Source organism: Xyrauchen texanus, chromosome 41 (genome assembly GCF_025860055.1).
Source record: "Xyrauchen texanus isolate HMW12.3.18 chromosome 41, RBS_HiC_50CHRs, whole genome shotgun sequence".
In the NCBI taxonomy this organism is placed as follows: Eukaryota; Metazoa; Chordata; class Actinopteri; order Cypriniformes; family Catostomidae; genus Xyrauchen; species Xyrauchen texanus.
This window is the reverse complement of record NC_068316.1, coordinates 29314924-29330514: the sequence shown is the minus strand read 5'-3', so window position 1 is coordinate 29330514 and position 15591 is coordinate 29314924. Positions and strand designations below refer to the sequence as shown.

At 37.3% G+C, this 15591-nt stretch overlaps 1 protein-coding gene across 1 annotated transcript in view; it reads right to left on the bottom strand.

The window, feature by feature from the left end:
- Positions 1 to 13824, bottom strand: part of LOC127634499 (divergent protein kinase domain 2A-like) — a 62306-nt gene extending 48482 nt beyond the window's left edge. The window contains exons 1-2 of the mRNA XM_052114089.1: positions 13432 to 13824; positions 661 to 1536 (exon numbers count right to left, since the gene is read on the bottom strand). Coding sequence (XP_051970049.1) covers positions 661 to 1314 — 654 coding nt within the window. The 5' untranslated portion in view covers positions 1315 to 1536; positions 13432 to 13824. The remainder of the gene's footprint in view (positions 1 to 660; positions 1537 to 13431) is intronic.
- Between the last annotated feature and the right edge of the window lie 1767 nt (positions 13825 to 15591).

Below are 15591 nucleotides of genomic sequence, written 5' to 3'. Positions count from 1 at the left end.
CAATTGTAAATCAGTATCAGAAATAGTCCAGACAGTGCCGCTTACTATCAATGCCATGTGATCATAGAAGGTAGCATGGTTTGTCAGGTGATAATATACAAACTCTGATATAATAGGACAAAGCTACTGTATCAGTGAGCTACATTATAACTGGATTAATTAGAAACTAGCCAATTCCGCAAGGCAGTCTTCATGATATCTTCAAGCATTCAAGGCGATAAGTGTAGTTTAAGAGATAAAAACTTAATGACCATTAACAGTTTACAGTTTTTCAATAATTAAAACTTCTCTAAAATATGCATCACGGCAAGACAAATCCATCAGCATGGACTATAAGGCTATAATACAACACTTCCCAATTGAGGTCCTCCAAGATTACAGAGGCAATACTTCATACTGAAGAATTGTGGCTCACAAATTAAATGTAGCCAAGAATGGAAAAAGAGAAGCAGGGGAAGTAGCACACCCTATAATTTACAACAGTATTTTTTAGCCTATTCACAGCCCACCAAACTGACAGGTTTTATTCCTCTGGTGGAATTATGAAGGGCAATTCAAGAGCATATGTTATGATCTGGCTTTTATAACACAGGCAATATATTCCAGACAGAGGGTGCCAGTCAGAGAGAGAGGAGTATGAAGACATTTGCAAAAACATACCTGAAGCACTAGGGGCTCTGGGTTGAAAGCCAAGGTCATCAAGAGCTGCATCCTTTCTGTATCTTTAAGGTTCTTAAGCAGGAAGCTTCCAGAGTCCTTTGTCTCAGCGTACCTCCTGACTATTCTGTCCAGCAGTCTCTGTGATGGACAATGAACAAGGTCTGACCAGCCTTCAACAACGTCTGGAGTTAAGAGTCTGACGTCCCCATTGAGTCTGGCGAACTCAGTCTTGTACATGGCCTGGATGAGATCGCAACGAGGACGCCCCGTTGCCCTCTTGCAAATCTTCTGGTCAATATCAGCTAACTCTTGATTAGAACCCAATCGCTTGAGTACGATCCTCCGCGTACCCTCTCGAGGCTCCCCATATTGGGCGAAGAACACGTTTTTTACATTGAAGACATCAAGGAAGCGAAGGCGACCCCAAGTCTCAAAGGATATTTGTCCGTTCATAAACTTACGACACCAACTGGTACCGAAGCAGGCCGGACACTTGTTGAGGTTAATGAACCGACGATCGGTGAGTTCGTTCTTTTGGAAAGAGGCGAAGAGATTGTGCGTGTTCATAAGCAAGATAACAAACAGGCCCACGACGAAAAGAAGCTTCAAACACCGGTACAAACGGACGAGCTTGAGAGGAAGGAAGCGCAGCATGTTCGTGGACTTGCCAGGCAGGGCAGGGGTAAAGGGGGAAAGGGCAGTGAAGAATCAGGGACAGGACTCAATGGATCTCCATCACTGGTGCAGACTCATGACGTGGAGTTTCCAAAGTGGGGGAAACTAGCAGAGTCCTCCCTTGCAGAGTATTTGCAGGGCTACGACATCCTCAACGCCATGGCTCTGGAGCGTGCTCCACAAATGCACATTAAAGTAGGTCTGCAAAGAAGCACAAGGAAAGAACAAACATATTACACAGAACAGTATTTTACAAGGCTTGAAACAAAAGAACATGGCAATTTTCTATTACAGACAAATTCACACACTATTTGGGAACCGAGAACCGGATCTTATTCGGAAGCAATTCCTTTAAAACAAAAAATAATAATAATAATAATAATAATAATAATATGGGAACCATATGATTTCAATGATTTTTGATTGCGTTAATGGTCCTTGAATGTGCATTTTACCACCAATGCGGACAGAAAGCTCTACTAAAATACTCTGACAGCAGCAGTGCAATTCAGCACCAGTGCTACCCCTCTACTATGGCACATATTACACAGCGAGACTAGAATAGTCTGATTCCCAAGCAAATGATGAGCCAGTACTTTTGAATCTACTGTGCAAAACATACAGTGTAGTCTGAATTTCCAAACAAACAACTCTTATGAGCTGGTTCTTTTGAATCTTCAACACGAAACAGTGCAAACTGTCTAGTTTGTTTCCCAGTTTGAATGAGTTGGTTCTATTTACTGCATCAAAACACCTACACATCGGTCGGTGCTAGGGGTGTAACAATATGAAATGTTCATGGGACGATAACTTCATAAAAAATGCTGCGGTATTATCACAGTATTCAGGTGCCTTGCAAAAATTATTAGCAGTTTAATATTTATTTATGATAAAGGTATTCCATAATTTCCAGAAATAAAGTTGCACCTGGTCAAAATTGCGTTGTTCAGAGAAGAAAAAAAAAAGTTAGCACTGACAGAAATTGTATTAGGTAGGCACAAGGACCCTGGTGCAGCCACCCGTGTCCCAACTTCCCTTCATCTGCTCAAATGTCAGACACGAATGAAGACACAGACACATGACGATTCAATTATCTTCATAAATAAAGATCTCTATGCTTTGCAACTCTATGCTGTACACATATAAACAGCGTTTAGTTTGTGACTAAAACAGTATACCTGTTATATTCTATTAATTCATTAACGTTAGAGACTGTCTATCTGTGGATATTTCTGATATTTGAACCCTCTATGCTGTGCATTAATTATCCGGTTCAATGACTGAATGTTTAACTATGAGTGTAATGAAACATAGTTTGTTAGAAAAATAATGTTATGATGGACAGAATATTTAAACTTGTTGCATAAAGTACTTTGTCAAGGCAAATTATATTACATTGGCCACTTTAAAACGCATCTACCATCTCTATGACTGATGTTTAGCAGTGAAGTTAGCAGGTACTAACTGACTGTTTATGTGACAACGTGTAGTTTGGTGGACATTTATGGGGAAATAAAAACATATTTTTTTCATAGTATATAGGACCAATTATTGGATAGAATTTATGCATCTAAAAAAAATATCAAGGAGCCATGAATTGGAACTTTTAAAAGGAATTGGAATAGTTAAAGTCCTTCAGTTACAATCCCTACTATTTGAACACCTACTTTTCATTTCTCCAGGCCTAAATTTCAAACCTCTTGTCCCAAGATGCACAAAAACTAGCAAAAGCCAGTTTTTGTGTTTCTTCAAAATGTTTAATAAATTGGAAATGTTCAGGTCATTTGAGTGAATGCACAGCATTCTGAACTGTAACTAGATGGATTTCTGCCAGACCAATAAACATCGAGACACTCTGAACCAGACTGTGATGGCTCATATTTCCCCTGGAATGAGTCCTAACAAAAAAAAAAAAAAAAAGTACAATTTTATATTCAAACATTACTAAAACAGCTATTAATGACCTCTCTAAACAGTATATCAGAGAAACAACCTAGTTTTTCATACTGCATACTCAAAATAAATAAAATAAATTTAAAAAATATCGACCACCTGCTAATCAAGTAAGACACATTTTACTTTCAAATGGAAGAGTTCCTATGTGTATTACGAGAAGAGTCATGCTGAGCGTAGTTTAACCTTTGATCAGAGAGTTGCCCTATTATGTTTATGTCTCTTTGAAGTTTTCTCTTTGAAAAAGCCTTGTGTCACCAAAGTGATTTGGGGCGGAGAAACAACGTTTTACGGAGCATTGTGTGATTGCACCTGATGCAAACGGGTCACTGATACTCTGTCAAATCACATAAACAGTCATTCAAATGATACATGAGACGGACACCTGTGTTTGAGAGGTTCCATCATAAACCTCAGTCATGCCACACCAGTGCTTGCTGCCTCGCTGTGGAATTTTATTTGAATCTGTAATAGACACCATACCACACAAATGTACCACTTTTTTTACTGCAGTAAAACAAGCTAATACATTACCACAGAAGTCTCAGTTTCCATGCAAGAAATCAGACCTTACTTCTTTATATGGCCGCTTACCATGCAAATGGGCCATTTTCAATTAAAGCTCATTACGCCATGCCTATTAAAAGCAATGGCTTTCAAGGGCTCTGCTCATTAGAATACGATTCAGTGTGATTAGCAAGCATGTTAATGAATTTCTGTGCATTTTAATTAACCTAGTGAGATGTGAGCTGCTGGGGAGGATGTGAAAGAGTATTTACACAAGACTTTACAACTTACACCCTAAGAAAATCAAGAGTTCATTACAAATTTGCCGCAAACTTGCTGCAAATTCGCCATGGATCATTTTTACATGCGAATGAGCTTTGCCGAAAATTGTCCATTGTTGACAAAGGTTTCCCATAATTCACCACTACCGGCGAAGAGCTGCAAACTTCTGGCAAACATTTGCAGAAAATTTAAAGCTCATTTGCGTGTGAAAATAATGAGCAGAACATTTGCGGCAGGTTTGCGGTTAGTTTCGATTTCGATCCGAGAAACTGTTCCTGCAAATCCCCCATCCAATAGTGATGTTTAAACATGTAAGGTTTGAAACCTGTTCCTTATTGTTTTCCCCTCAAACGGTGGCCACATGGTGAAATTGCATGCCTGTGGCCGTGCATGCATTGTCTTGAATAATCTAAAAAATTTAATGACATCGATTTACATCAACAATACAAAAAATTAGCCGAATGGCTTTTATTTTTTTTTTCGGCAGACATCACAAATCCCAAGTTTCGCCCTACATTCTTTTTAATGTAATATCTTGTTTTGTTCAAAAACACATCTGATTACGAAGGTAAAGTGGGTTACAAATATAAACAGCATTTTAGTTTGACTTCTAAAGGTGCACTCAGTAACTTCTGTCTTTGTGTCATCTTGGACTTACACTGACACCTAGCGACTTGGATGCAGCATCATTTAAAGTTTCAGTTGGCATTATAGAAATGTATTATTCACAGACAGCCATGTTTACTTTAATCAATGAGTGAAAGTGTCAAATAACAGGACGGTTACTGAGATACAGACGGTATTCGGCTGGTCATGTGATTCTATCATGGCAGCCCCCATGTGTGGACCCTCTCCATGTAGAATACGTTTAGGTTACTGATATGAATGGAGTCTTCATTTTAATGCGAGTGGTCCCGATTTACTACAGATATTGCAAAATTACAATTACAACATTTTTAATGAGGAAAAAATTACTGAACTCACCTTTAAGGAATGCCTGTACAATTAGGACAGTTAAGAGTCGTTTCCACCAGATACAACTCAGGCACTTTACTTAAGATCATGTAATTCGACCTGACTTAAACCCAAACCCAGTAATTCGACCCAAATGTATTCACCGATTTGCAGTTGATGCTTATTCTCTCCAGGCTGCAGATTTTGGGACAGCTGGAGTTGACAGATTTCTCAAAAAAATAATAAAATCACATCTATATTATGGTAGAGACTAAAACTTCCATCTAGTTGGAGTATATTAAGCAGTTATATATTTTAGGGCAAATCTAGCAATGCATGATGACCCACCACTCAAATCTGTAGTCTTATGATGAGCAGCTAATGAGAATTAAGTACTTGGGCCACAAAGCTCAATAAATGGATATAGCGAACAAGCACTTTAAGTGGAGCTTAACGTATAACAGGTCCTATTTAAAAACGCTATGCCTTAAGCGCAGCGCTATGCAATAAGGCATGCAGGCAAAATTAGTGGGCATGTCCATAAAGTTTTGGTGTTTTCGTGCAAGCAGATTGGCGAAACCGCACATGAAAAGCGCTAATGGGCTGGGTCAAGTGCAATTATAATCTGAGGTTCTTCTCCGGTTATTGCAGTGTCTGCATCCTATTATATATTACAATTTATGTCAAGCAACACTGATATAAATGAAGACAGCTCATTCATAAGAATTTGGTAGTGTAAATGGGCTATATGCAATGCATCTCCTGATCTGTTTGCTCCGCTGCTCCATTCCGCAATGTTTGTGTTGGATGTTCTCAACTGACCTCTCCAGGACTGCTGGCTCTTGCCCTGCTCGCCCATGTCTCACCTGATTGAAATATGCTTTCCTTTTCTCCCATTGTTCATAGTTTTGTAATATATTTGTAATATGTTTCTCTGTTTAAAGCTGCATTATGTAAGATTTTTGGGTTACAAATTAACAAATTGCCATCACTCATTGAGTACATAAACTATTAACGTTCAAAACAACATCCTTACCTTACCTCGATTCACTAAGGTAAGCCTATAAAAATGATTTGTATTTTGAGCTGTCAGGTTGGATTTTGTGCAAAATCACTGTCTTATGACTTCGCATCATTATGTCATGTCCATAAGCATAGGAATGAAGAACTGGCTGTCTTGTGTTCAGGTGTCATGTTCCCATGTTAACAGTAGATGGTAGTAATGCACTTTTAGTTTTCGAGAAAAAGAATGTCATGCAGTCATGCAGTTCAGTACAGCATCGCTACAGTCTGGATGGATATTTATCTGTTATACCTTTGGCAAAAGTTGTTTACCTGCTATAATGCTTTGATATGTTTTCTGGTAGGGTAGTTGAAGCTAATACTGCATGTCACTGCTGTGATTTAAACATTACTCGCATTTTAACCGATCACGATGTATCAACGTTTTCGGGGGAAGTTTGTGATAGGTTTACTAATATTTATGACTTCTGAAATTGACTTCTTTTAATGGTTATATTGCATATTTACTCATATTATTGTCATGTTTAATGAAGTGTAATTTATCCCCATCATTATTGAATCCCTGTTTTATGTTTTAGTTTACGGTTGTGTGCACTGCATAAACATCCTATTGTATCCCTTATAAAAAATCTAAAACTAGCCACAAACATGCCACTTATTATTTTCACACGCAAATGAGCATTTGATTCTCCACAAAAGTATGTCAAAAGTTTGCAGCTCTTTACCGGTAGTGGTGAACCTCCGGCAAACCTTTGACAACAATGGAAAATTTGCGGTAATTTTGCAATGATCTCTATTTTTTTGTTTTTTTGGAAGGGTTCACTTGCATTATTAACTGAGGCTGTACAATATAAAATAAGAATAACAGTCTTCTGTTGAACTCGTATCAGCCATATCACAAGTATCACCTCTTAAACTGATACGTGTAGTACAAAAAAAACATTAATAGAAGATAAAACACTTTCACATTAAAATATACTGGTAACTGGTGATGGTTGAGGTGATTGAGTCCCCTGTTCTCTATGTAAAAGCGTTTTGAATGTAGTGTCAGAAAAGTGTAAAATGTATTCATTCAAAATAAGTAAATAGTGAGTGTCGCCAGAAGATTGGTGAAAACACGCCTCCCGGCTGCTCGGCCTGCCTGCTTCACGTCGCACCAGATTCCATTTCCACCAAGTCACTGACAATTCATCATGTTTCAGTACACAGGGCATCTTTTGAATGATGAGTGAATGGTTTTATTAACCCTTTACATAGAAATTTGTTCTGCTCGTGTTTCATGTACAAATTTTTGCTAATTATTCATCAATCAATTATTACATAAATTGTTGCATTGTTATGCTAACAGAAATTTGTTATGCTCATGTTTCATTAATGATGCCAATGGGAGGCTACAGAAAAGGACAGCACAAAACTGAAAACAGTGAATTTTGAGTATATAAATGTAATAGTTTATTTCTGAACACTTAGGAGACACATGTCATTTGGAATTCAGCAAAGGGAAAAGGCTAATTCAGATCTTGATAAGAAAATCATGCATACTGCCTATTACACAGATCCCAACTTCCTGAATGTTCGTATAACAACCGAACACGATATGATCTCTGCACTCCATTTAACAGAATGACATCTGTGGATTTCAGTCACCGAGCAGAAACAAAGATAAACAGCTGCCATATCTCTTCAGGAAAAATGAAGTAGTCTAGGAATAGTTTGGTCTGTGTCTTCCGATGCACATCCTTACATTTGAGTAGAGATTGGCAGAGCAAAATAATATTTCAGGACACGGGCCTCTTTTGAATGGCTGACACGTTTAAAGGTTTGGTGGGAGAAGGAGCACGATTTTTAAAAGGTTCCTGCTGATTCCTTCACTCGTGCGTTCATAGGGCTTATTTTAGACTTCAGAAGGGATAAGCCTGTGGGGGTCTGATTCAGATCAAGACTTGCATAAACTGAAATTGACAGCAAAATTAGATTTTGCTTTTCTCAAGCATCCTTACAAGCCTTCCAAATGGTTTAAGTCAGTCTGGTAAATGAGCAGCTCCTCATATTTCAAGCAGAAGGCAAGTAAAAGCCCTTTCCAGATGTAGAAAATCAGACAAGCCCCATTCACAAGCAGATGCATTTAGTCTGACTTCACTCACTTGCTTGCTTGCTTGCTTGCTTTTTTTATTCAAGGAAGAAATGTTATCATTTCCAACAACCTCATCCTGCCCACAGGCCTTTGTTTTGACTTACCACTCCATTATCCACAAAGCACCCCCTTACTTTTCCCAACCCCTGGGGAGCTGAAGGAGGAAGCCCAAGCCTGGGAGCCACCAAACGTATCTTAGTTTACCACTGAAAAGCAGATCTGAAAGTGCCAAAACAAGGGCTGTGCAGTACCTCAGAACAGTCAGCACAAATGACCTAAAGCCTAAAATGAGACTAAAATGAAATGACCCTTCTATTAAAGAAGTATATCACCCAAAAATTAAATAGTTGTTATAATTCACTTTCATTGTATGTATAAAAAAATTAAAAAAGGAAATGAAAGTGAAAGGAGATTCTGCCAAGCATCTCCTTTTGTGCCCCAAAGAATAGTCACGTTCTATATAATAGTCAAATTAAGGTAAGTGAATGATGACAGACTTTTCATAATTTCCCTTTAATGAGAGTCTGAAATGCTAATTGATCTTTCAACATTTAAAAAGAGGGTTACGACAGAGTGCTGTTATGTTCCAATACACAATAATGGGTGCATACTAAATCCAGGCAATATTTATAATAAATTTGCTGCTAATATAAAGAACATTGTAGATAGAACATAATCTAATGACTTTAATGTGCTTCTTATTTGGCCATTAATTTCCCAAAGATTGCATTGCAATCCTTTCTTGTCAAAACAACTTGGCACGCCAAGCGATATGTTAGCAACAGATGTTTTCATAGCATCTCCGGGGTCATATCATGAAAACTGAAATGTACACACACGCGCACGCACGCACGCACGCGCAAAAGTTGCTCATTTGCTTCTGTCCCTTTATGTAATCTCAAGCTGACATGATGTTCAGTGGGGGGATTTGTGGGGCTCATGACATCTGTTGCAGGGCTCCCTGTTCTTCTATTCTAATCTTTTCTATTTGCAAATGTAATGTTTGTAAGTCTAACATTTATATTTCCTATTGACACACTAAAGCTGAAGATATAAATAACCATCTTAAGACAAATGTTTTTGTGAAACATCTTATGTGCCTAAGAATTTTGCACAGTGCTGTGTGTGTGTGTATATATATATAAACTATATATATACACACAAACGTGTCAAACGATTAAAATATTTAAATCGCGATTAAACTTAATAAACATGAGTGGACAAAATATGCTTCCAGATTTTTCAGTCATCCACAGAAAACCTACCCCACCAACAAAGTTGAACACAACAAAACGCAATTGTATGTGTATTATGACAGGATTTGTTTTTATGGAGTTTTGACAGACATAATCTTTCCAGGAGCACAGTGGAATTAAATAGCATGTGACTATATGCACCACTCATGCAGAAAAGTTTGCACCGTCATTTACAATTGACAACTGAATTGACAAAAAAAAAAATTACAAATAGATAAACTCCTTTTTAGACCCCAGTCACAGTTGTAAAAGGTGGCATTAAATGGGCAAATGACAGTGTAGATTACCCGCAGGGTTTCAGAAATGTCTTCAACTTCTGCATTGGCTAGTGCACTATCAAACAGAGACATGTGACAGAACCTTGTAAACAGCAGCAGGTTTTCCGTTCGGCGGTAATCAGTCACGCCGCTCCCTATACACATATTACGTAGCAACTCCCCAAAAACTCCACTGGCTGCTTTTACTTGCATGTTATACATTGTTCAAGGACCCGGTAGCAGTTGTGTAACACAGGCGGTCGCCTTGCGTTCACACTTTTACTTCACGCTCGAACCGCACCTCGCAACTTTTGCCTCGTGCTCGCACCACGCCTTGCAACCTTCGTAGCGCGCTGCAAGGCCGTGTTGCAGCTGCAATTATTTTACAAAGTTCCAAGCTCTATCTGTGCTTTGCGGGCATGTTCATCCGATGTGCTAAATGTCATTTGCGTGTGAAAATCATCAGTGGCGAATTTGCAGCAAGTTTGAAGAAAATTTGCAATGAACTCTTGAATTTTGTAAGGGAGGCTAAATATAAAAATGACTCTACCGATTTTCATCTAAAATAAATGATATATAGTTTTATCGCCCAGCCCTAGATGACATTATAGAAAATGAAGCACGGACTAATGAACGTTTACTTTTTCTTACCATTATTGATTGAAAATGTTTATATTGTAATACATTGTAGATGATTTTTAAGGCCAAAGTATACTTCGGGTGTGCGTGTTACGGACCACTCCATGCACAGTATGTGTGACACAAATTGTGTCATTAGCAGAGCTGCATGCCTAGATTTTCTTTGACTTGTCTGCACAAGCCATTGACTGCACAAAAACAGTGTCATAAAGCAGTTGTACTGAGCATGCGTTGAATGTGTTCATATTAGTTTGTGGTCAGAAAAATATACTCAGAAAGGCAACACAGTCGGCCGGGCAAGCTCCGACCCAGAATTCTGATAAATTAAGTATACCTGGGACTAATATATTAATTTGAAGTGTCTTGTTCTGAGAAAAGTATTGCTCTCACATACACTAAAATGACGACGTGCGAGTAAGGGCAGATGCTGGACTTTCTGGTGCCCTCCTAGGGAGTTGGTGCCCTATGCAGACTGCATAGTCTGCTTATAGGGAGCGGCGCTACTGAGTACCGCTCTGCTGTTACTATTAATTATTAAATAACCGATTAGTTGGATATAGGCGGTGAGCACGGAGAAGCTCTCTCAGTGACGTCACTTTGCTCAGTGAAAATGTGCTGCATGATGAAACTTGGAGACAAATTGAAGCAGAAAAAAACATGCCCCAAGATGTCCAGCGCACGAAAGCACTTTATAAACACTTCAAAGAAGATCATAGTAAGCATACAGTTTAATGTGGAGCGGTTGCAGCATCAGGTGTGTTGAAAGAGAGCATGTGCTGTTTGATGCGCTGGAGCTGTTAATTTCCAGAGCATAACTTACATTTTACTGCTGTTTCCTATGTTTTATAATGTATACATGTTATGAATTCAAAAGCAGGCACGTATTTGCTGTTTGTATTTAACACATGCAATTTAAACTTCACTGAGCAAACGAGTGCACGCATCCACATCAATCAAACTGATCACAATGAAGAAAGGGGGCACAATCATTTTGATTAAACTCGTGGAACATCATACCGCACTTTCAGTTTCAATGTAAGTGCATGTAATACAGTGAGTACCAGGACGAGACTTTTAAGCATAAGACTGAATTTGCACTGTGTTTGCAGATGATTGTACTATGTTAAACTGTATATAGTGCATAATAATCCTAAGGGTCCTGATATTTGATAGTCCTGATTGTGCCAAATTTAATGTCTGATTTCACCAGTAAATTTATACTATGACAAATATTATTTGACTGGATAAGCACTTAAATTAATATGTAATCAGTGACAGAGTACAAGCATATGTATCTAACATACTTATGTATTTTTCAGCTGACCCTAATTATTAATATTTTACTCTGGTGGGCTGATTTTTTTTTATCCCAATCCATCCTTGATGTATCATTTTACAAGTTTTACAAGTAAAGGAAAGGAACTTTTGTCCTGAAAGTAATAATAATAAAAATGGAAATCAAACATAACTATTGTTCAGGCTTTGTTCAAAGTTTTGTGAGATTATAAGATCATTCCGTACAGTAAAGCAAACCAAATCCTTACACCCTTTATCATTTCGGTTTATTAAAAAAAATTTTTTTATTATAAAATACAGGAAATGTCATTATTAATCTGATTGATCAAAGAAATAATGGAAGATTAATCGATTATCAAAATAATTGTTAGTTGCAGCACTAGTTAGCACAAGGTTTGTGCAAAACTATTCATTTTCAAAATCAAATAGTCTGTTAGTTGTTCAAACAATTAGTCAATTTAAATTAATATAAACTAGTCAACCTCACAAATTTACTAGTTGGTTGCTGGACTAGTTGGCCATCCCAACCGATCCCTATTTGGAATGTTAAAAGAGAAGTGGCACAAATCTCAATTTGAGAGAGTTCTTTAGGCAAATGATTGCATTGTATAGACACAATCAAACAATTACTTCAGTTAAATCATATACAATGTCCGCCTTGTTTTCACAATTACTATGCGACCAGACGCTCTATCTGTTAACATGTTTCACAGCTGGGTTTCATTTCATTAGGCAAGGGCATTGAAAACTCACTTTCATCAACTTCACACTATTGAAATCCACAGCCTAAATGACCTTGATAATGACAAAAGTTTCAGAAAGGCTTGACTTGTTTATCATAAAATTGGAGGTTATGCTGCATGCATATCTTGCAAAATACATCAATAAAACATGTCAACACTTGTTTGCAGGTATGATGTTGTACACTGTAATTTTTCATACAGGTTATCATACAGGTGTGGTATGCTAACTTTCTGCTCCCTGCGTACTGGTGAAAGAATGATCAAGTTACATTACAACTTCTCAGAAGTTGTGCTTTTTGCCATACGGGAGCACAATCTAAATATTATGTTCTTTAATAATTAACAATAAGTTGTAATTAGACGTAAAAAGCCCTGCACTTTCTACTTCAAATGGGGTAAATAGATTTTAGATGATAAAAATAACTCAAACATGACATTTGCATGTACTTATGAGAAGACTTGATGGTGGACATGATTAAGAAGTCTGTTAATGGTCAGTATATCACATATACACGTTTAATGCAGATATCTTTCAAACTGGTCTGAGGTCAGCAGCAGAATAGAATATTTGAAGTATAAGATCTGTGCCAAGAAATCTTAAACCGACTTTGTGATGTTTTGAGCAGTGTTGTTTCAGAATACATGATAAAACTTCTCATTTTATTGAAGCACACAAAATGCCCTTTGGAACATTCTCAAATAATGCTGGACAACATGAATCATCAGGTTTTACACAAACTTGTGGAGATCATGCCAACTCGATTGCACATACCAAAAAGAAAGAAATTCAGTTTGATTTTTCAGTTGTACTTTTCACTCAAATTGTAATGCTGAAATTTATTTTTAATGAGCAAAAAATACATTAGAAAGGCAAGACAAAAGTATTTCACTTGTGGTCTCTTTTGAGACTTTTGAAGCCCACTGTATGCCATTTCATATAAACATTTAGTGTCAGTTAACTTCACTGAAAAACAAAAAGATTATCAATTGTAAACTGACTGAATAATAGGCATTATAACGGCACATAGAAGGAAATAAAACTGCCGACAAACCTGAGAGCGTTTCTGGACTCAGTCTTGTCTTCTGTTTATCTGGATGTGTTACCGGTACTTTGTGTCATTCTTCAGGCTGGAGCACTCGGGCTGCTTTGATGTTGTTACTTTGTAGCGCGTCAAACGCTCCGGTGAAAGAAATACGAGAAACATTGTATCCAGCCGCGCTGCAGCTCACAAACTCACATCAGACAAACTCAGATGGTCTTTCCATTAGATCAAGCAGTTAGCCACCTAGCCAGACAGATGAACGATCATGCCCCTTAAAACTTCATAATCTCAATCTCTCGTATGCGATAGTCTTTTATTTGAGTAGGACTGCTGGAGTCCTGTTCTCATCCCGATCTACCGACTGCAGGAGTTTGATCAAGCGTGGACCCCATACACACACTGCTGCTGCTCTCCAGCACTAACAACGAACCAGAGCGACACACTCCTTCCAAAACCGAACCATTAGCATTTACGACTTCCTCCATCGCTTTACGTTATTGGTTTGTGGGCGTTGTCATGACGCCCGCTCCCTCCTCCCGTTACAGCCATGGACAATATGTATTTATATGTCTATGGTTACAGTGACGCGCAGTTCTATGTTTCACTGATGTGGTTTAATATCGCTCTGCACTTGACAAACTAAATTATAATTATATGTAATATAAACATATAAACTAAAAGCAAGCAAGAAACAAAGGAATAAATTAATATCCATAAATATAATAATATCACTAAATTAGATATCGAATAATTTATTCATGGTGTTTGTATGATTTTCTGTTTTCTATTATTATTTGATTTTAGGGAGAAAGAAATAAAGACAGACAGAACGTGAAATGAAGAAATTATAAAAGGAAGAATGAATGAATGAAAGCATGAAGAATGGAAGGGGAGAAGGAAAAATTGAAAAGAAAGAAAGAAAGAAAGAAAGAAAGAAAAGAAAGAAAGAAAGAAAGAAGAATGAAAGTAGGTGTGAAGAATGAAGGGAATGACAGATGAATGGAAGATAGGAAAAAGTCAAATGAAATGAAGTGTGAAAAATGAAGGGAACTGTGATGAATGAAAAGAAGTGTGGAGAATGAAAGGGTAGAAAGATAACAGGAAGTAAAAATTAAAGGATCTGTGAAGAATGAAAGGAAGAAAGGTAGAAAGGGAAAAAGAAGAAAGGAAGGAAGTGTGGAGAATGAAAAGAATAAATAATGGAAGGGACGTAGGAATGAAAGATTAAAAGAAGTGTGAAGAATGACAGAAAGGATGGAAGTGTAAAGTATGAAAAGAAGGAAGGAAGGACGGAAAATGAAAGTAAGTGTGAAAAATGAAAGAGTGGAAAGAAGGAAGGAAGGTATACTGTCTTCATGTGCTATCAGAATTATGGTAAATATGAGTTTCCCACTCGGAAGTTGCACATGAACGACCCCTCAAGTCGTAATTACGACTGGGAAACTCGGAGATCATTTCTGAGATGGGAGTAGAAGTATTCTTTCAACATGGCGGAGGAGAGGACGATTTCTGTAGTGAATGACAAGTTTTAATCATTTTTTAAATACAGCTAATTGTTAGCGTTTACTGTTTTGGTAATATTCATTGATGTATATTAGCAACTATTAGATGCATGTTGTAAATTTTTACACTGTAAAAATAGCTTGTATTTTACCTAAATTCCATTATCAACAGCAAGCTGAGTAATATTGTTTTATAGTGCCAAAATAAAAGTTCCTTATTATAGAATATATATATATATATATATATATATATATATATATATATATATATATATATATATATATATGACATTTTTCCCGACAACAAAGCACTTGAACGCGACATACTCGTATTTACCATTTCAGAAGAGGGAGGTAGGATAATTCCGATAGCAAATGAAGGAAGGAAGGAAGGAAGGAAGGAATTGTGAAGAATGAAAGTAATAAATAATGGAAGTGAGGGAGGGAAGATGTGTGAAGATTGGAAGGAATGAAGGAAAGAAGAAAGTGTGAAGAATGAACTGAAGGAAGAATGAAAGTACAGTATATAAGGAAAACATGAAATGAATAATTAATGAATGACAGGAAGCAGACTAGATATGGTTTGAGGGTAATTGATTACATTAATAAAATACACTTGATGCCGTCAGTAACTCTTCTGAGTGATCTCTAGTCTCCATGTTTGGGC